The sequence below is a fragment of the Orycteropus afer genome, unplaced genomic scaffold, assembly GCF_000298275.1.
Source record: "Orycteropus afer afer isolate SDZICR_OR568_19922 unplaced genomic scaffold, OryAfe1.0 scaffold00031, whole genome shotgun sequence".
Lineage (NCBI taxonomy): Eukaryota > Metazoa > Chordata > Mammalia > Tubulidentata > Orycteropodidae > Orycteropus > Orycteropus afer.
The window spans coordinates 8,869,542-8,890,678 of NW_006921618.1; the positions used below are offsets into that span (position 1 = coordinate 8,869,542).

Sequence of the window (21,137 nt, forward strand, 5' to 3'; positions counted from 1 at the left end):
TTTTTTTTTTTTTTTTAATGAAAAGGCAAGCCAAAGACTGGAAGAAAGTATTTATAATGCATATATCTGACAAACTACTTATATCCAGAGTATATAAATAACTCTTATAAAGGAAAGGATTGTTCACAGAAAGACTTATGCAGGAATGCTTGTCGCAGTTTTCTAAATAAGAGCCCCAAACTGGAAATAACCCAAATGTCCAACAACATGCAATGGAATATTGTTGTTAGTAGGTGCCATCTAATCGGTTCTACTCATAGAGACCTTGTGTACAAAAGAAGGGAACACTGCACAGTCCTGAGCTATCCTCACAACCGGAATATTACTCAGCAATACAAAGGAGTGAAATACTAATACAAAAGACTGAAAAACATTATGCTAAGTAGGAGAACACAGACACAAAAGACTTATGCACGCTGTATTATTCCATTTATATGAAATTCTAAAACAGGCAAAACTAACCTATAATGACAGAAGGCAGGTCAGCAGTTGCCTGGGGCTGAATCGAGGGGACAAAGATTATTTGTAAAAAGGTAAGAGGGAAGTTTGGGGGGTTAAGGAAATGTTCTATATTTTTATTGTGGTGGTGGGTGTAAACAGTTGTCAAAATCATACCATTGTCCCAGAAAATGTGTACATTTCATTTTCATGTAAACTTTAGTTCAATGACGTTGAGTAAAGAAAAACAAAATGCAAGTCCATATTTGTATTAGATTCAACAGACACAAAAGTATTCTGACAACTTGCTATTAAAGTTCCTAAATGCTCACTCTAAATTTTTTACTTAATTTTTCTTCCCCCATGAATAAGGAACAATTTCCCCAACTGGCTGAGGTCAATTAATCACACTTTGAGTAGCGTCAAGCTACTCCACTTTGCCAGCTATTCGGTTCTCTAATAGGTATTGTTGTGGCCTCTGCTTTCAACTCTCTGGTTCTAGAGCTGGGGGGAGAGGGAAGGAGAGGTCCGGAAAGGAGACCGGCTCACTGAGTCTTGAATGTGGGCTTGCGATGCAGCCGCAGCACTCGGTAGGTGTTGAGACCCGGCACGTCAAAGCCAGGGGACAGTCCGTAGGAGTCTAGGGGGTAGAAGTTGACAAGTTGTCCGTGCTGGGCCTCCAGCGAGAGCCAGGCGTCCCCAAGCGGCAGCGCGCACGGGAACTCGCGCGCCACGTGCAGCTGAAAGATACGGCCGCGCAGGTGGCGCAGCGCCAGCGTCCGGAATTCGGGTGGCACTAGCGCCTCCACGCGGGGCCCGAACTGGCGCAGGCGCAACTCGCCTGCTGGCCCCGCACGCACCTCGTAAAACGTCAGGTTGGCGAAGGTGAAGTAGCCCGCAAAAGGGCGCGCGCTGACTGGCGGAGCTGGGCTGAGATGGGCCTCCCGGAAGGCTCTCTCCATGGCGGGCAGGAGCACGTCGTAGGCCTGCGCCACCAGGTCAGGCCCGGACGGCCGCGGCCCGGCCAGCAGCAGCACGAGGCCCAGGCGCAGTGGGGGCACCAGGGAGAAGGTGGCGGCATAGCCGTCCAGGTCGCCGTCCTTTCGCACGACGCTGTAGCCCCGCTGCGTGTGGAATTCCCACGGCGTGCCGGTCTCGTTGGCGAAGTAGGCGCCGGGGCAGGCCAGCAGCGGCGCCAGCAGCGCCTTGGCAGCATCTGGCCGCAGGAGCTGCTGTGACCCGCTGCCCAGGAGCACCATGGCCAGCTTGGCCAAGTCTGCGGGGGTGGAGTACATCTGGCCCGACGGGCGGTACCAGCCTAGGTCGTACAGTGGCGCAGGCCGCCCGCTGCCGTAGAAACCAGCCGCCAGGCGGACACGCACAGAGGGGGTGAGATCAAAGCCAGTGTCTGCCATCCCCAGAGGCTCCAGGAGGTTCTCCACGACCCATCGCTGGTAATTGCCCTGGGCAGTGTGGGCTGCCAAGACATGAGCTAGGAGCGAGAAGGCCAGTGTGCTGTAATGGCACCTGGAAAGAGAAAGGTGGATAGTGGGACTTGGCTGGGATGGCCATCTCCAGACCTTAAAAAATCCCTCCCCGCTGCCAAGCTGTCTGAAATGCCAGCAGAGTTTTATTGGACTGAGTGAGGCTGAGAAGAAGCCTGCTTCACTGCATCGTAGGTAGACCGAGAAAAGACAAGAGATCGTGAAATACGTCTCCCTACTCTACACTTACACCACTGTCTTCAATTTGTTCTCGTGTGGTAGGTTGCATGTTGCTGTGATGCTGGAAGTTATGCCAGGCATTGCAAATACGAGCAAGGTCAACAATGGTGGACAGGTTTTAGAGGAGCTTCCAGACAGATTAGGAAGAAAGGCCTGGTAATCTACCCCCAAAAGTTAGCCAATGAAAACCTTATCACAACAGAACATTGCCCAACATGGTGCTGGAAGATAGCACAAGACCAGGTAACATTTCATTCTGTCATAGATAAGGTCACCATGAGTTGGCAGCCTACTTGATGACAACAAGACACCAATGCTACATTTGGTTGAAAAAAAAAACTAAGGCCCAGAGGGCAGGAAATGGTTTGAGGTCACACAGCAGGTTGAGGGAGAGCTGGATTTGACAAATGCACCTGGAAAAGTAAGACAATTATTATGATTCCTTTACACTTTAGTATGATTTACTTTATTGAGTGGAAAACTAGAGCGTTGGACTGTCCTGGGGTGGGGGGGTGGATAATGATCATGTAGCTCAGAGACAGCAAATATGAGTAAGGGTTCCACCCTTTTCTTCTTCCAGGCCTGTGCAGACACCAATAATCAATAAAGAGGCCTCCTTTCTTTACCAGAACAGATGCAGTTTCAGAATCTCAAAAATAGGCCTCAGGCAGGCACATGGAAGGATGAAAATTCACAAATCTTATTAAGCATTCCTGAACTCTTACTTTGCAGATGAGAAGGTGAGTGCAGAGGAAGTGCCTTGCCCAAGGTCACACAGCAAGTTCATGGCAGAACTGGAAGAACTCCAGTCTGCAGGTGCCCAAGCAATGCTCTTTTCTCTGCATTATCTGGATTCTTTCTTACTTAAGTGAGACCTTACTGGTCTGATGAAGACGGGTGGAAGCCCCAAGACTATGGCCCTTAGACACCGTTCAAGCTAGGAACTGAACTTAACCCTTGCGACTCAACTAAGGGCAAACAATAGGCCTATAAGGTGAACTGTAATATCAGAAGGGTATGCGCTCATTAGAGCAGTCAAGCATGTGACCCTGAGAGAACAGCATCTGCCCAGGGATAGAGCTAGGAAGGTGGGAGGGGATGGGAAGGAAGAACAAAGGGAAGGGGTGAGCATAGGAAGGAAGTGGGAAGAATGTTGTTAGTGTGGGCATTGCAGTAAATGTCACAAAACAATGTGTATGGATTATTGAATGGAAAACTAATTTGTTGTGTAAACTTTCACCCAGATCACAATTAAAACAAAACAAAAAAAAGATTAAGTGGGAACTGAGATTCAGCATTTGGAGAAGCAGAGAAGGGGCGAGTTTGGAAAAGGGGCACTGCTCAGGGAGCCAGGGGATCCTCTGCCAAGCCCCATAGCCTGAGTTGCTCCCAGAGTTTCTTTTCTGAATGCCCAGTGGTAACCTCTGCTACTCCCTCAATCAGTCAATGCCCCAGTTATTTCTTTCATGGCCCTGGGCAAAATCTCTAATTATCTTGTTGGTTGGGTCACTGTTTTTTGTGTGTCTCTGTCACAAGAAAGCAAACTCCATGAGGAGGGACCTGGCTGGATATGTTCACTGTTGTAGCTCAGTGTTTAGTGCACTCTGGGCACTACTAAACTCATAGGTGTTCAGTAAGTGTGGAGTTAATGAATGGAAGGAACACAAGAGTCAAACAGAACTAGACTCAGAGTCCAGCTCTCTCTTGCTGCCCCTCTCTGGCCTCAGTCTTCCCAGCTGTAGCACAAGGAGTTGTATTCTGTGGTCTCTGAGGTCTCTCCTGGCTCTGACCACTGACGACACAGGCTCTTTCCAAGCCAGGGTGAGCCTTCTATGAAGGTTCCTAATTTGTAGCAGGGTCTAAGGGCACTCTCCTCACCTGGTTCCTGGGTCCGCCACCAGTACATCATCCTTGAGCAGGCTCAGGGCCTCCTGGGTACTGCCCCTCCACAGCAGAGAAGTGGAACGGAGCCTTCTGGGCAGTCCTAGGAAAGGAGTAATGGTCACACCTGGTGGGTGGGATATGGCTGTGATATTGTTGAGGGTGGGATGGTGGGTCTCTGTATGCCTTCCCTCCCTTACCTTCAAGTGGAGTTTTAAATCACTTAATAATAGTAATAATAAATCTGCCAGGCATGGACTCCAATCCTGCCTCTTCCTTCTGCCTGTGTTTCATTAGACAAGTCACTTAGCCTCTCTGACCCCTGGCTTCTCATCTGTAAAATGGAGTAAATAATTCCTATAATATAGGGCTGATGTGAGGATTGTTGTTAGCTACTTGAGTCGGCCTCAACTCATGGTGACCACATGCACAATGAAACGAAACATTGCCCAGTCCTGGGCCATCCCAGTTTGTGGATCAGACCATTGTGATCCGTAGAGTTTTCATTGGCTGGTTTTCAGAAGCTGATTTTCAGATTACCAGGCTTTTTTCCTAGTTCATATTGGTCTGGAAGCTCCATTGAAATCTATTCAGCATCATAACACACAAGCTCCCATTGAAAGGTGCGTGGTACTTCAGGTGCGTTGGCCAGGAATCAGTCTCCTACTGAAAGGAGAGATATGTGCCACTGAACCAATAATGTGAGAATTGCTGTTGTTAAGTGCCTTCGAGTTTCCCCGGCTCATTAGCGAGCCCTCCTTGGGTTTCCAAGGCAGTATCACTACAGAAGTAGGATTGCCCAACCTTCCGAGGAGTGGCTGGTGGGTTTGAACCACCAGCCTTCTGGTTAGCAGTCAAGTGCCTTAGGCACTGTGCTACCAGAGCTCCTATGTGAGAATTAGAGAAGATAAAAGGCTAGCATGGTACCTGGCACATAGTAAGTGGTCAGTAAATAATTGCTGTCATCACCTGTAGAAGTTTAATTCTGAAAACTTCTTAAGGTCAGACCAAGCAGGGTTTGTGGAACTGGCTCCTCTGATCCCTTGGGATTTTCTGTTTATTGGATGTGATAGGTATTGGGAGGATCATCCTTTCATTCATTCAACAGTAGTTTTGGGATATCAACTTTGTACCAGGGATGGCTCCAAGACTTTTGGCCTGAGCAGTTGGGGACGTGGAGTCCCAAGTCCTGGGTTTAGGGTCTTACTGCTGCATGGCCCCAGGCCATGTTGCTAAATGACCTCTCTGAGCCTGTACTTGCTTATCTTTAAAGGGGCTGGAGCACCTGCAGTGGTTTCCTGTGAGGTGTTGTAAGACGTAAAGAGAATGGATGAAAAGCTCCAGGAACTGGAGAAAAGCTCTAGGTCAGGGTGAGGTTCAATTCTGAAAGACATTAAGAACCTAGGGCAGAGTTCTTCAGGCAGCAATTTGTTCTGCTCACCCCCTCAATACTGAAGAAACGTGGGGTGAGTTTGTTTTTTCTGAGTTTTGTGTGTGTGTGTGTGTGTGTGTTTAGTAGCTCTGGTGGTGTAGCGCTTAAGACATTTGACTGCTAACCAGAAGGCTGGCGGTTCAAGCCCACCAGCTGCCCCTTGGAAAGAAGACTGGGCAATCTACTTCCGTAGAGATACCACCTCGGAAACCCAAGGAGGGGTCGCTGTAAGTGTGTGTTTACTTGATTTTTTATTATATTATTTATTTTACTAGGTTATCTGTTTTGTTGTTGTTGTTGTTATTTGCCGTCGAGTCGGCCCCGACTCATAGCGACCCCTCCTTGGGTTTCCGAGGCAGTATCACTACGGAAGTAGGATTGCCCAACCTTCCTTCCGAGGAGTGGCTGGTGGGTTTGAACCGCCAGCCGTCTGGTTAGCAGGCAAGTGACTTAGCCACTATGCTACCAGAGTTCCTGGTTATCTGTTTATACAATTCCAAATTCATAAGACATCAAAGAGTATCCAATGAAAAGTTTTCCTCTTACCCTTGTCCCCCAGATACACAAGTCCTTTCCCTGTAGGCAATTCTGTGTTTTAATCTCTTTCAGTTTCCTTCCAAAGATATTTTATGCACATATAAGTTAATACATATATTTACGTACAATACATGCATTTTACAATATGCACATTACAAATACATTACACACATACATACGTGTACATATGTATCCAGTATATGGGTGTATTTTTGTAATGTATCTATTCATTGCTGCAGGTAGGTACCTTCAAGCTGGTTTTGGCTCCGATTGACCCCATGCACAGCAGAACAAAACACTGTCTGGTCCTGCGCCATTGTCACAATCGTCACTATGCTTGAACCCATTGTTACAATCCATCTCATTGAGGGTCTCCCTCTGTTTCCCTAACCCTTTACTTTACCAGGCATGAGATCCTTTTCCAGGGACTGGTCCCTCCTGATAACATGACCAAACTATGAGAGATGAAGTCTGGCCATCCTCACTTCTAAGCAGCATTCCGGCCATACTTGTTCAAAGACAGATTTGTTTGTCCTTCTGGCAGTCAGTAGCATATTCGGTATTCTTTGCCAACACCATAATTCACGTGCATCAATTCTTCTGTGGTCTTCCTTATTCATTGTCCAGCTTTCACATAGCTATGAGGCTATTGAAAAGATAGTGCCTTAGGTCAGGCATACCTTAGTCTTTAAAATAACATCTTTGCTCTTTAACACTTTAAAGAAGTCTTTTGCCACAGATTTGCCCACTGCAATACATCATTTGATTTCTTGACTGCTGCTTCTATGGGCATTGATTAAGGATCCAAGTGAAATAAAATCCATCACAACTTCAATCTTTTCTCCATTTATCATGATGTTGCTTATTGGTCCATTTGTGAGGATTTTCATTTTTTTTTATGTTGAGGTGTAAACTACACTGAAGACCATCGTCTTTGATGTTCATCAGTAAGTGTTTCAAGTCTTCTTCACTTTCAGCAAGCAAGGCTGTGTCACTTGCATATCACAGGTTGTTAATGAGTCTTCCTCTAATCATGATGTCATGTTCTTTATATAGTCCACCTTCTTGGATAATTTGCTCAGAATACAGATTGAATAAGTATGGTGAAAGGATACAACCCTAACACACTCCCTTCCTGATTTTAAACCATGCACTATCCCCCTGTTCTCTCTGAACAACTGCCTCTTGTTCTGTGTTCAGATTCCTCGTGAACACAACTAAGTGTTCTGGAATTCCTGTTTTTCTCAATGTTATCCATAATTTGTTACAATCCATACGGTCAAATGCCTTTGCATAGTCAATAAAACAAAGGTAAACATCTTTCTAGTATTCTTTGCTTTCAGCCAAGACCCATCTGACATCAGCAATAATATCCTTCGTTTCACATCCTCTTTTAAATCTGGCTTGAATTTCTGGCAGTTTTCTCTCTAGGTACTGCTGCAACTGTTTTTAAATTATTTTCAGCAAAATTTATATTAAAGATACACACGCACGCATGCACTGCCATCGAGTCAGATCCAACTCATGGAAACCCCTCCTTGGGTTTCTGAGGCACTATCACTACAGAAGTAGACCGCCCAACCTTCCTTCTGAGGAGGGGCTGGTGGGTTTGAACTGCCAGCCTTCTGGTTAGCAGTCAAATGCCTTAGGCACTGAGCCACCAGAGCTTCCAGTATTAAAGATATTGTTCTACAATTTCTGCATTCTGTTGGATTACCTTTCTTTGGAATGGGCACAAATATGGATCTCTTCCAGTTAGTTGGCCAGGTAGCTGTCTTCCAAATTTTTCAACATGAACAAGCACTTCCAACATTGCATCTATTTGTTGAAACATCTCAGTGATACTCCTTCAATTCTTGGTGCATTGTTTTTCGCCAGTTCCTTCAGTGAAGCTTGGACTTGTTCCTTCAATAACTCACTTCTTGATCAGATGCTACTCCCTGAAATGGTTGAATGTTGACTAATTCTTTTTGATACAGTGACTCTGTATATTCCTTCCATCTTCTTTTGATACATCCTGCATCTTTCAATAGTGTGCACATGGTGTTGTTAGGGGAGCTCTGGTACATAATGCCTAAGGCATTTGACTGCTAACCAAAAGGCTGGTGGTTCAAACCCACCAGCCACTCCTTGGAAGGAAGGTTGGGCAGTCTACTTCCATAGTGATACTGCTTCAGAAACCCAAAGAGGGATCACTATGAATAGGATCCAACTCAACGGCAGTGCGTGCATGCATGTGCATGCATGTTGTTGTTAGGTGCCATTGAGTCAGCTCCAAGTCATAGAAAACTCATGTACAACAGAACAAAGCAATGCCTGGCCCTGAGCCATCATCACAGTATTTGCTATGCTTGAGCCCTTTGCCACAGCCACTTTGTCAGTCCATCTTGTTGAGGGTCTTCCCCTTTTTCACTGATCTATTATGCCCATAGAATCCTTCAGTATCACAGCTCAAGTCTTGAATTTTGTCTTCAGTTCTTTCAGCTTGAGAAATGCCGAACATGTCCATCCCCTTTGATTTCCCAACTCCGAGTCTTTGTACATTTTATTATAATACTTTGCTTTGTCCTCTCGAGATGCCTTTTGAAATCTTCTGTTCAGCTCTTTCTCTTCATCATTTCTTCCATTCACTGTAGCTACTCTGTGTTCAAGAGCAAGTTTCAGTCTCTTCTGGTATCCATTTTGGTCTTCTCTTTCTTTCCTGTCTTTTTAATGACGTTTTGCTTTCTTCATGAGTGATATTCTTGATGTCATCCCACATTTTGTCTGGTCTTCAGTCACTGGTGTTCATTGCATCAAATCTATTCTTCCGATGGTCTCTAAATTCAAGGTTATATGTTGACACATGTGGGCTTGTTTTAATTTTCTTCAGCTTCAACTTAAACTTGAAGATGAGCAATTAGTGATCTGTTCTACAGTTGGCCCCAGGCCTTGTTCTGACTAACGATATTGAGCTTCTCCATCATCTTTTCCACAGATGTAGTCCATTTGATTCTTGTGTATTCCATCTGGTCAGGTCCATGTGTATAATTACTATTTATGTTGTTTAAAAAAAAAGATATTTGCAATGAATAAGTCATTGGTTGTGCAAAATACAAACATGTGATCTCTGGTGTCATTTCTGTCACCAAGATCATATTTTCCAACTACCAATGCTTCTTCTTTGTTTCCAATTTTCATATTCCAGTCACCATTCAATACATCTTGATTGTATGTCTGGTCTATTTCAGACTGCAGAAGCTAGTAAAAATCTTCAGTTTCCTCATCTGTGGCTTTAGTGGTTGGTGTGTAAATTTGAATAATAGTAGTATTTTGCTGAAGATAATTCAAAAACAGCTGCAGCAGTATATTGATAAGGAACTTCCCGAAGTGCAAGCTGGATGCAGAAGAGGACATGGAGCAAGAGATACCATTGCTGATGTCAGATGTATCTTAACTGAAAGCAAAGAATATCAGAAAGATGTTTACCTGTGTTTTATTCACTATGCAAAGGCATTCTGCTGTGTAGATCATGACAAATTATGGATAATATTGTGTAGAATGAGAATTCCAGAACACTTCATTATCTTCATGACAAGACTGTACAGACCAAGAGGCTGTCATTCAAACAGAACAAGGGGATAATGGATGGTTAATCAGGATGGGTGTGCATCAGGGTTGTATCCTTTCATCATTCTCATTCAGTCTGTATGCTGAGCAAATAATCCAAGAACCTGGACTATATGAAGAAGAATGCAGCATCAGGGCTGGAGGAACACTCATTAACTTGTATTATGCAGATGACACACAACCTTGCTTGCTGAAAGCGAAGATCTTGAAGTACTTACTGATGAAGATCAAAGACTATGATCTTCAGTATGGATTACTCCTCAACATAAAACAAAAATCCTCACAACTGGACCAATGAGTAACATCATAATAAATGGAGAAAAAATTAAAGTTGTCAGGGACTTCATTTTACTTGGATCTACAATCAACACCCATGGAAGCAACAGTTAAGAAATCAGATGTCATATTGCACTGGGCAAATCTGCTCCAAAAGACCTCTTTAAAGTGTTGTTAAGGAGCAAAAATGTCACTTTGAAGACTAAGGTGCATCTAACCAAGTGATGGTATTATCAGTTGTCTCATGTGCATGTGAAAGCTGGACAATAAATAAGGAAGACCAAAGAAGAGTTGATGCCTTTGAACTGTGGTGTTGGTGAAGAATACCGAAAATACCGTGGCCTACTAAAAGAACAAACAAATCTGTCCTAGAAGAAGTTCAGCCAGAATGCTCCTTGGAAGCAAGAAAGGCCAGACCTCATCTCACCTACTTTGGTCATGTGGTCAGAAGGGACCCTGGAGAAAGATACCATGCTTGGTAAAGCAGAGAGTCAGCAAAAAAGGGGCAGACCCTCAACGAGATGGATTGACACAGTGGCTGTAATGACGGCCTCAAGTATAGCAAGGATGGTGAGGATGGCATAGGACCAGGCAGAGTTTCATCTGTTGTACACAGAGTTGCTATGAATTGGAGCCAACTTGATGGCACATACCAACAACGAGAGCCATTTCTATTTCATTTTTTATGAACTGTCTATTCTATTCATGTCCTTTGCTCATTTTTCTGTTGTGTTAATGGTCTTTATATTGATCTGTAGGAGCTTATTAAGGGAAATTAAGTCTTCATTGTAGAATTGTCTACTAGTATTCACTTCTTGGCTTGCTCTTGATCTGTTAAGCAGATCTTGAACTGTCAACCTGATTTTGACCTGCCAACTGATCTTGATTTGCCTGTTGATCTAAATTCCCAGCACGTACTTCCACTTTTAACTTCCCAGGCCTTTCTATTTCTGGTCTACCACCCAAGCCTTGTGGGAGGGTCATATGGCCAGTTCAGAAAGAGCAGAGAGTGGGCCCACCCTGGCTGCATGAGAACCTGCTCCTCAGCTCCTCCACCTGAAATGGTTCCGGCTAGGCAGGATAAGGTCAGAGACTCTCACCTGAGAGCTGACTGGCCATCCTTCGGAGGGTGACAGGTGAAGGCCTTGGGGCTGGACCAGCCTCTTCTGGCTCATCCTTCAGAGTCTGCTTTTTGGGGACTGATGTCATGCCCAGCGGGTTGTTAATGGTGAAAGTGCTGGCATACCGCTCCAGAGGATCATCTAAAGAAGCTACAATGCCTTCTTCCCACAAACGGTACAGCATGAGAACTGGAAAGATCTTGGAGAGGCTGGAGATCCTGTACAGTATGAGAGCATGAGGGTACAGAGGGTACCCACCACCCACCCTGTGTCCCCAGCCTCTGATATTTCAGGAAAGAACTGAATCCACCCTTATTAAATGTCTCACCAACCTGTGGAACTGTCTTTAGGAAGCTTGAGAACATACCAGAGACAGTGGAGCTGGAGCAGTTTGAACACTTTTAAGCACCTACCCCATGCCAGTCCCTTCACCAGACATTACCCTTCTTGGGATAGACCTGGGGTGGATTGCACCTGTGTCTCTCACCAGCTCTGTGTGGCCTTGGCAGCTTGGACCTCCAGCTATGATTCTTGAGTCTCCCTATCTCCTAGGTCCCCCTCCTCTCTCCATCCCTCCTCCCTGGAGGTTGCCTGGCTGACCGGTACATGGTGTACTCATTAGGGGGTCCAGAAGTCGGGTCTGAGCCATTCTTCTTTCCAAAGTTCCCCGTCCAGAGCACAGTGTCGTTGTGGATAACAACTGCAGACATGGCAGCCAGGCCTGGGACAGACAGTGCCTGGCGCAGGATCTTGTCCACCTTGGGGGTAGGGGGCAGGAGGTTCAGAGTGCAGATGGAGTGACATACACACACCCCCACTTGTTTTGCACACCTGTGCACTCCCACAGCCACACCCTACACACAGCACAGCGCCAACCTTGCTCCCCTCTAATCTCTCCCCCAACTGCTGGAGGGGAGCCCAGTGAGGCTCCAGACCTCGGGTTCCCAGCCATGCCCCCATGGGATGGGGCCTCAGTCCCCTACTCTAGCTTCAATCAGAGCAGTTCTCCTTGAATTTGTTTTATACATAAGGCCACCTCATAAGATTTTTGCTTGAAGGAACATTTCCTTGGTTAAAACAAAATGGTTAAAATGACTGATCCAGTCTAACCCCTGTCTGATTCCATAGAGAACCTCCAATAAATCCAGTATAACCTCTAGTGTTGGGGAAACCCCACCCCCACCCCCCCAAAAAAAAATCAAACCCACTGCCATCAAGTCAATACTGACTCATAGTGACCCTATAGGACAGAGTAAAACTGCCCTGTAGGGCTTCATTTCTTCCTCCGCACCCACCCCATAGGGTTTCCAAAAATGTAAATCTTTACAGAAGCAAACTGCCTCATCTTTCTCCCATAGAGCAGCTGGTAGGTTTGAACCACCAACTTTTTGGTTAACAGCCAAGCACTTTAACCACTGCACTTCCAGAGCTCCTTTTAGTGTTGGGGAATTCACTATTTATAGTCCACCTTTGGACTTTTGTTGAAAACACTTCATTCTTTTTTCCTTTTTTTTTTTATTTTATTGTGATGTGGGTGAAAATTTACAGAGTAAATTCATTTTGCATACAGCAGTTCACATACACTTTGTGTCATGACATCGACTGCAGTTTCCCGCAATGCAACAGCTCCCCTCCCGCTTCCTCCCCATAGTTACCTCTTCCTGTGTCCTTCCCTCCCATGAACTCCTGTCCCCCAAGATGTCTCCCTGTGCATACACAGTCTTTCTGTTCTCCCATGATCTCTCCAAGGAGTGTATCTACCTAATGTAAATGTTCAGCTCATATGTCTGTGTTTTGGCTGGAAGTCACAGGAGTGGATTTAATTCCAGACCTGAAGGGCAGCTAGGGGCCAGTCTCAGGGTTCCACCAGGCTCTATCAGACCAGCAAACCTGGTCCCTTTTTTTTTTTTTTTTTTAATGATTTTGAGTTTTTTCCTCATTGTTCTCCCACTCTATCCAGGATCTCCTACATAGATCCCCTCTGAGTGGTTCACAGTGGTAGCTGGGCACCATCTAGTTCTTCTGGTCTCAAAGTTTGGTCTCATAGGCTGAAGATAGCATGGTTGAAAATGCTTCATTATTTTTAATGATGAGATATAGTGATGATAATAATAACAGCTAAGGAACGCTGGTGGCATAATGCTTAAGAACGTGGCTGCTAACCAAAAAGTAAGTAGTTTGAACCCACCAGCCACTACGTGGGAGAAAAGACCTGGCAATCTCCTCCCATTAAGATTTTGGCCTAGGAAACCCTGTGGGGCAGTTCTACTCTATCCTACAGGGTCACTATGAGTCAGAATCCACACAACAGCACACACAGCTAATATTTATTAGATATTTAGAGTGTGACCAAACCAAAAACCAAACCAATTGCTAGTGAATCGATTCCTATTCATGGCAACCTCGTGTTGCACAGTAGAAGTGCATGTCATAAGCTTTTCACAGCTGTGGCCTTTTGGAAGCAAATTACTTGGCCTGTCTTCCCAGACACTTATGGGTGGGTTTGAACCACCAAGCTTTCAGTTAGTAGTTGAGCATTTAAGCATTTATGTCACCCAGGGACTACTATAGCATGATGTGAATGTTGTCTCTTTTAATCCTTGTTATAAATCAGAGCTAATTTCTCCCCATTTTACAGATGAGAAAAATTGCATTTCAGATATGTGAAGTGACTTGTCCAAGTGGTTAGCCACTGGTGGAATCAGGATTTAGAATCCTGGGCTGACTCTAGACCTTGGCTTTTAATGAACCACCAGACCACTGAGCTGAGTGATTTTACAGATCCTGAGCTGAGCTCTGATTGCCTGTAATTTCCACTCCACCTCTCCAAACCTCAGTTTCCTCCTCTGTAGCTCCAGATTAATAATAGTACTTCCCTCTCGTGGTTGTTGGCAAGATTCACCAGGTAATGCATACCAAGGATTGAGCACAGCTGCTGGCACCTACTAGATGCTCAACAGAAGGTAGCTATAGTTGCTATTACTGCCTTTTTATTATGACCCCTGGGAGCCACCTAGCACCCTTTTGCACCCTTCCCTTCATGGAAACTTTTGAGGTGTCTCCAGACAGTTGCTGTGTCTCTCCTCATTGGCCTCAGACAATGAGGACTGTAGACTCATCCTTTCCTGTCTTTTCAACTGTTCCTCATAACGTTTCAAGTCCCCGCATCAAGCTGCTGCTCATATCCTTTTGATCCCATTGTCATTTGTATGTACAGCTCCTAAGGTAAGTTACCAGAGTCAGAGGTGTTTGACTGGTGCATACTAGAGCTGGCTGACACCTCCCTCAGGTGTTATGCCATTTGTATTGACATTAGTTGTATTATGTGTGAGTGTGTGTGCATGTGTGTGTGTGCTTAATCATATTGTAAGGTACTCTGTGATATCAGTCATACTCTCCTGTCTCATCTTTCCCCACTCTCACCTCTGATTCAGCCAGACTGAACTCCCTCAAAGTTCATCTGTATGTGTCTTGTACTTACTGTTGCCTCTGGGCCTTTGCACATGCTGTTCCCTCTGTCTGGAGCACACCCTCCCTTCCCCCATACCTCACCACACACACATCATCTGGGTCTCCCCTACTTGTTCACATCTGAGCTTAGACAGAAGCTTTCCCTGACCCCAAGTCCAGTTCCTCTGCCCACCCCCACACACAGCCCCTAAACTTTCCCTACCCTTACTCTTACCCTGTTCTAAACTTGCCCTATCCTTACTCTTACCCTGTTCTGTAAGTATATGTCATCTTGACTCTTCCCCTTACTTTCAGACTAGTAGCTTCTTGAGGGCTGGACAGTATTCTCTTCCTTTCATATTCCCAGTGCCTAGCACAGAGCAGGTACTCAAAAATTACAAGTTGAATGAGTGAGCAAATTAATGAAAGCCACTCCCAGTGCAGAGGAAGTGCCCTCTCTTCCATCACTCACACACCCGGTTCCCTCCTGGGTCATCACTGACCTTCTCCAGGGCCTCCTTCAACACGGGGAGAGGATGAGTCAGGGGCACAGGCTCAGGGTGCCGGGGACACATCCTCACAGGGGCAGAGGTCACATCTGGTCCTGAGGAATCTAGAAGAACATGTGGTAAGCAGGGGGCAGAGGTCAGGATACAAGTCCAGGGTCAGCCTGGGGGAGAAGGGAAGGTGGCAGCAGAGGCCAGAGCCGCCTCCAGGGCCAGTCTTCCTCAGCCTGCAGCAGCCTTACCCAAGAGACATCAGGGACAGAGACTACCTGCGGGCAAATGAGGGGCAAAGGGCAGAGTATACCCAGGAGGTGAAGGGATAGTTCCACCCTGGCCACCCGCAGCTTAGCGTTCACTTAGGTCACCATTCCTGATGTGTAAAGTCACTGTGCTCCCTCCTCTGATATGATCAGCTTCCAAGCTCCATGTGGTCAGCAGACTTGACAAAGCCCAGCTCCTTGGTGTAGGCTCAGCCATGTCTGCCTGTGTGTCTCTCCCTCATCCTAATTCTATGTGTTTGGGTCAGGTAGTAGGTTGAATAGTGCCCTCTCCACCCCCTCTCCAAATCCATGCCCACACAGAACCTCAAGTGTGACTATTATGGATTGAATTGTTTCCCCACCCCACCCCCCAAAAAAAATATATGTGTTGTAAACCCTAACCTCTAAAGCTCTACAGTCTAGGAAACCAGCTCTACTCTGTCCAGTAGGGTCACCATGAGTCACAATCAGCCTGACAGCAATGAGTTTAACATTTTATTTACTATACCTTATGGCACTGTTTGGGAGCTCTGGTAGCGTAGTGCCTAAGGCACTTGACTGCTAACCAGAAGACTGGCAGTTCAAACCCACCAGCCACTCCTCGGAAGGAAGATGGGGCAATCTACTTCCATAGTGATACCGCCTTGGAAACCCAAGGAGGGGTCACTATGAGTCAGGGCCGACTCGATGGCACATAACAACAACAACAACATGCCTGTGGTTACAATCTCATCTGGACTGAGTTGTCTTTGTTATGTTAATGAGGCAGGATTAATGTATACAGTGTCTTGAGTCATTTTCTTTCAAGATAGCGAAGAGATTAAACAAGTAAGTGAGCAAGCAGAGACGGGGGAAGAGAGATGCCAAGCCACATGGAGATGTCCAGGGAGCCAAGAAAGAAGCTGAAGAGACAAGAACCTTCCCCTGGAGACTTCCCTGAGAGCCGGTACCCTGAATTCAGACTTCTAGCCTTCTGAAGTGGGAGAAAATAATTTTCTGTTGGTTAAAGCCACCTCCTTGAGATATGTCTGTTGTAGCAGCACTGGCAGACTAAGACAGTGGTGCAGATCTCACCTTGTTCTCTAAGGGCAGCATGGGGGCGTTGAGCATGAGGACCTCCTCAGGATCTACATCTGTCTATATCCAGAAACAAAAGGACAAATATCGTATGATCCCACATGTGTGAAATATCTAGACTAGTCAAATGCATAGAGACAAGGTAGATTAGTACTTACCATGGAAACCTGACCTCTGAGACTCTACCCACGTGTGGGCCCTGTACTAGATTCAGTATAGCCACAAATGCTTTCTGTGCCCCCTTGAATCTGGCTGTCCTGTGACTTGCTGTGGCCAATCAAATGAGGCCAAATTGATTGTGCAACTTCCAAAGTCAAGCCTTAAGAGGCCTTGCAGCTTCTGCTTTTGCTCCCTGGGAGCACTGCCACCTTGTGGACAAACCTGGGATCACTGCCATGAGAGAGGCTCAGTTCTTCCGGACCATTCACTCACTGGGTGAAGCTGCAGGAGAGAGCCCAGCAAGTCCTGCAGCAGACCTGCCAGCCAGCCCACGGAATGGTGAGAAATAATAAATCACCTTGTTTAAGTCAGTAATGTTGTTGTTAGATGCTGTCAACTTTTGACTCATACCAGCCTCAAGTGAAGAGTAGAACTACCTCTATAGGGTTTTCTAGGCTGTAATCTTTACAGTGGGAGAAAGACCTGGTGATCTGCTCCCATAAAGAATAAACCAAAATCACACCCACTCCCGTCAAATCAATACCAACTCTTAGCAACCCTATAAGACAAAGTAGAACTGTGCCATAGGGTTTCCAAGGCTGTAAATCTTTACAGCAGCAGTGCCTCATCTTTCTCCCATGGGGTGGCTAGAGCCTAATTGTCCTGGGATAGAGGTGGAGTGGGGTATTGTGATAGTCAACTTGGCTGGGCCTGGTTTTGAGTTGCTGGGTGATTGGATATAGTTATTCCCCAAAATGAGACTGGTAGTCAGCTCCATGGTGGAATCTACCGTGAGCAGCTGGGTAGCTGCTTCCAGTATATAAGAAGTTTTGAGAAAGGTCTCTGAGCTTTTTTGCACATTTGAATGCTGCATTTGGCCGAGGCTTCATCTCAGTGACCTGCCATGTTGTCTGCCAATCTTGAGAATGTTTCTGGACTTGAACTAATGGCCTGCCATGTTGCTTGATAATTTTGGGATTGTGCCATTTTACTTGTCGACCTCAGGTTTGTCAGCCTCAGCAGCCAGCAGCTGCCTAAGAGAAGCCTCCAGCTTCAGTGGGCAGGAAGCAAGAGGCAGAGCTGAAGCCCAAGGTCAAGGGGCTTTCACCAGCCCCAAGAGTTGGCACTTTGAACTCAGACTTCTAGCCTCCAGAATAAAAAAAAAAAAAATCGCTGTTCATTAAAATCACCCACCTGTGATGTTTTCTGTTAGCTCAGCTCTAGAGAACCATGACAGGTATCTACAGCCATGCTGTGTGTGCACACCTGAAAAATCACCTGGGAGTCTTGTCTTTGCAACTGTCACCACAGTTCATTTCCAAAACTTTTTCATCACCCCAAACAGAAAGAAACTCTATGCATTTGCCTATCCTAGATATTTCATGTAAGTAGAGTCACATGTGTCTGGCTTACTTAAGTTTCATCTGGAAATCATAAAATGCAGATTTGACTCAAAGATATGGATTGGGACCTTAGAGTCCTCACGTCTAATAGTCTCTCAGATGATGCTCAAGCAAGAGGGAGGACCTAGATCCATGTGGTTCATGGACCCAGAGGTGACTCATGAACTGTTTGTTCCCCATTTGTGACAAATTAAGTACAAAACTGAAGAGAAAGCATGTAGAAACATTTATAGCAGTTTGACAGTAATTTTATGTCTATTCAGTCTACGAATAAAAAATGTGGGCTTATGAGACCAGAAGAACTGGATTGTACCCAGCTACCATGAGTGAACATTTTGATCAAAGATTCTATAGAAGAATCCTGATAAAAAGAGGGGGAATGTAGAACAGAATTTCAAATTTTCATTGGATGCCCCAAAACCTGAGATAATCGTTAAAACTTAAACCAAAAATATCCACTTAAGTCTTCTTTAAACCAAACAAGAGTTTAGCTTAACAGGTACAAAGGACTGCCTTGAGTACTGTGTGCTTTTCAGAACTATCTACATGGGTCAAATTAACAACAGCAACTGGAAAGATCAGATAGAAGCCTCAGGGGCAGTGAGTCTATGTTAATGGGAGAGGAACAGCTCAGAAAAGGAGGGTGAGAATGGACACACAACTTGGAAGAATGGAATCAATCAGTGTCACTGAATTGTACCTCCAGGAGTTGTTGAACTGATGTATGTTCTCCTGTGTATGTTCTCAACAGGAACAAGAAAAAATAAAAATTTTTAAATGTGGGCTTATAGAGACATACCTCAGAAATACTGTAGGTTCTGTTCCAGACCGCCACAATGAAAGAAATATCACAATACACCATCACATGATTTTTTTGTTTCCCAATGCATATAAAAGTTATGTTTACACTATACTGTAGTCTAGTAAGTATGCAGTGTTGTTGTTGTTGTTGTTAGGTGCCGTCGAGTCGTCTCCTACTCATAGTGATCCTATGCACAGCAGAAGGAAACACTGCCCAGTCCTGTGCCAGCCTCACAATCCTTGCTATACCTGAGCCCATCATTGCAGCCCTGTGTCAACACATCTTGTTGAGGGCATTCCCCTCTTTCGTTGACCCTCCGCTTTACCAAGCATGATATCCTTCTCCAGGGAATGGTCCCTTCTGACAACATGACCAAAATAGGTGAGATGAAGTTTGGCCATTCTCACTGTCAAGGAGCAGTTTGGCTGCACTTCTTCCAGGACAGATTTGTTCATTCTTTTGGCAGTCCATGGTACTTTCAGTATTCTTCGCCAACACCACAACTCAAAGACATCAACTCTTCTTTGGTCTTCCTTATTCATTGTCCAGCTCTCATATGCATATGAGACTGTTGAAAATACCATGGCGTGGATTAGACACACCTTAGTCTTCAAGGAGACATCTTTGCTCTTTAGCACTTGAAAGAGGTCTTTTGCAGCAGATTTGCCAAGTGCAATACATCATCTGATGTCTTGACTGTTGCTTCCATTGGTGTTGATTATAGAAGCAAGTAATATGAAATCTTTAACAATTTCAATCTTTTCTCTGTTTATTGTGATGCTGCTTATTGGTCCAGTTGTGAGGATTTTTGTTTTCTTTACATTAAGATGCAATCCATCCTGCAGACTGTAGTCTTTAATCTTCATCAGTAAGTGCTTCAAGTCATCCTCACTTTCAGCAAGCAAAGTTGTGTCATCTGTGTATCACAGGTTGTTGATGAGTCTTCCTCCAATCCTGATGCCACGTTCTTCTTCACATAGTCCAGCTTCTCGGATTATTTGTTAAGCATACAGAATGAATAACTATGGAGAAAGGATACAAGCCTGATGAACTCCCTTCTTGATTTCAAACCATACAGTATTCCCTTGTTCTATTAGAGCAACAGCTTCTTGATCTATGTACACGTTCCTCATGAGCACAATGAAGTGTTCTGGAATTCCCATTCTTCTCAATGTTACCCATAATATGTTATGATCCACACAATCAAATGCTTTTGCACAGTCAATAAAACACAAGTATACATCTTTCTGGTATTCTTTGCTTTCAGCCACAATCCACCTGACATCAGCAATGATATAGCCCTTGTTCCACATCCTGTTCTGAATCCAGCTTGCATTTCTGGAAGTTCTCTGTCAATACACTACTGCAACCATTTTTAAATTATCTTCAGCAAGATTTTACTTGCATGTGATATTAATGATATTGTTCAATAAAATTTCCACATTCTGTGGGATCACCTTTCTTTGGAAAGGGTACAAATATTAATCTCTTCTAGTCAGTTGGCCAGGCAGCTGTCTTCCAAATTTCTTGGCATAACCGAGTAAATGCCTCCAGTGCTGCATCCATTTGTTGAAACATCTCAATGGTTATTCTGTCAATTCCTGGAGTCTTGTTCTTCTCCAATTCCTTCAGTGCAGCTTCGACTTCTTCCTTCAGTACCATTGGTCGTTGATTGTATGCCACCTCCTGAAATGGATGAACATCAACCAATTCTTTTTGGTACAGTGACTCTGTGTATTCCTTCCATCTTCATTTGGTGTTTTCTGCATCATTCAATATTTTGCCCATAGAATCTTTCAATATTGCAGATCGAGGCTTGAATTTTTTCTTCAGTTCTTTCTGCTTGAGAAATGCTGAGAGTGTTCTTCTCTTTTGGTTCTCTAACTCCAGGTCTTTGTGCATTTCATTATAATAATTGACTTTGTCTTCTCAAGCTGCTCTTTGAAATCTTCTGTTCAGCTCTTTTATCTTGTCATTTCTTCTATTTGCTTTAGTTACTCTGCACTCAAGGACAAGTTTCAGAGTCTCTTCTGACATCCATTTTGGTCTTTTATTCCTTTCCTGTCTTTTTAATGATCTTTTGCTTTCTTCATGAATGATGTTCTTGATGTCATCCAACAATTCCTCTGGTCTTCAGTCATTGATGTTCAATGCATCACATTTATTCTTTTGATGGTTTCTAAATTCAGGAGAGATATAATCAAGACCATATTTTGTTCTTGTGGACTTGTTTTAATTCTTGTCAGCTTCAAATTGAACTTGTATATGAGCATTTCCACAGTCAGCTCCTGGCTTTGTTTTGGCTAAAGATATTGGGCTTCTCCATCGCTTCTTTATACAGATGTGGTCAATCTGATTCCTTTCTACTCCATTGAGAATTCACATCTATAGCTACCATTTGGGAGCTCTGGTAGCATAGTGGCTAAGACACTTGCCTGCTAACCAGACGGCTGGCAGTTCAA

General features: G+C 44.7%; 1 protein-coding gene across 1 annotated transcript in view; it reads right to left on the reverse strand.

Moving 5' to 3' along the window:
- Positions 1 to 983: 983 nt before the first annotated feature.
- LACTBL1 (lactamase beta like 1) overlaps positions 984 to 21,137 on the reverse strand; it is a 41,482-nt gene continuing 21,328 nt past the window's right edge. The window contains exons 2-6 of the mRNA XM_007935690.2: positions 14,972 to 15,081; positions 11,619 to 11,776; positions 10,998 to 11,236; positions 4,041 to 4,146; positions 984 to 1,965 (exon numbers count right to left, since the gene is read on the reverse strand). Of these exons, the coding sequence (XP_007933881.2) occupies positions 984 to 1,965; positions 4,041 to 4,146; positions 10,998 to 11,236; positions 11,619 to 11,776; positions 14,972 to 15,081 (1,595 nt within the window). The remainder of the gene's footprint in view (positions 1,966 to 4,040; positions 4,147 to 10,997; positions 11,237 to 11,618; positions 11,777 to 14,971; positions 15,082 to 21,137) is intronic.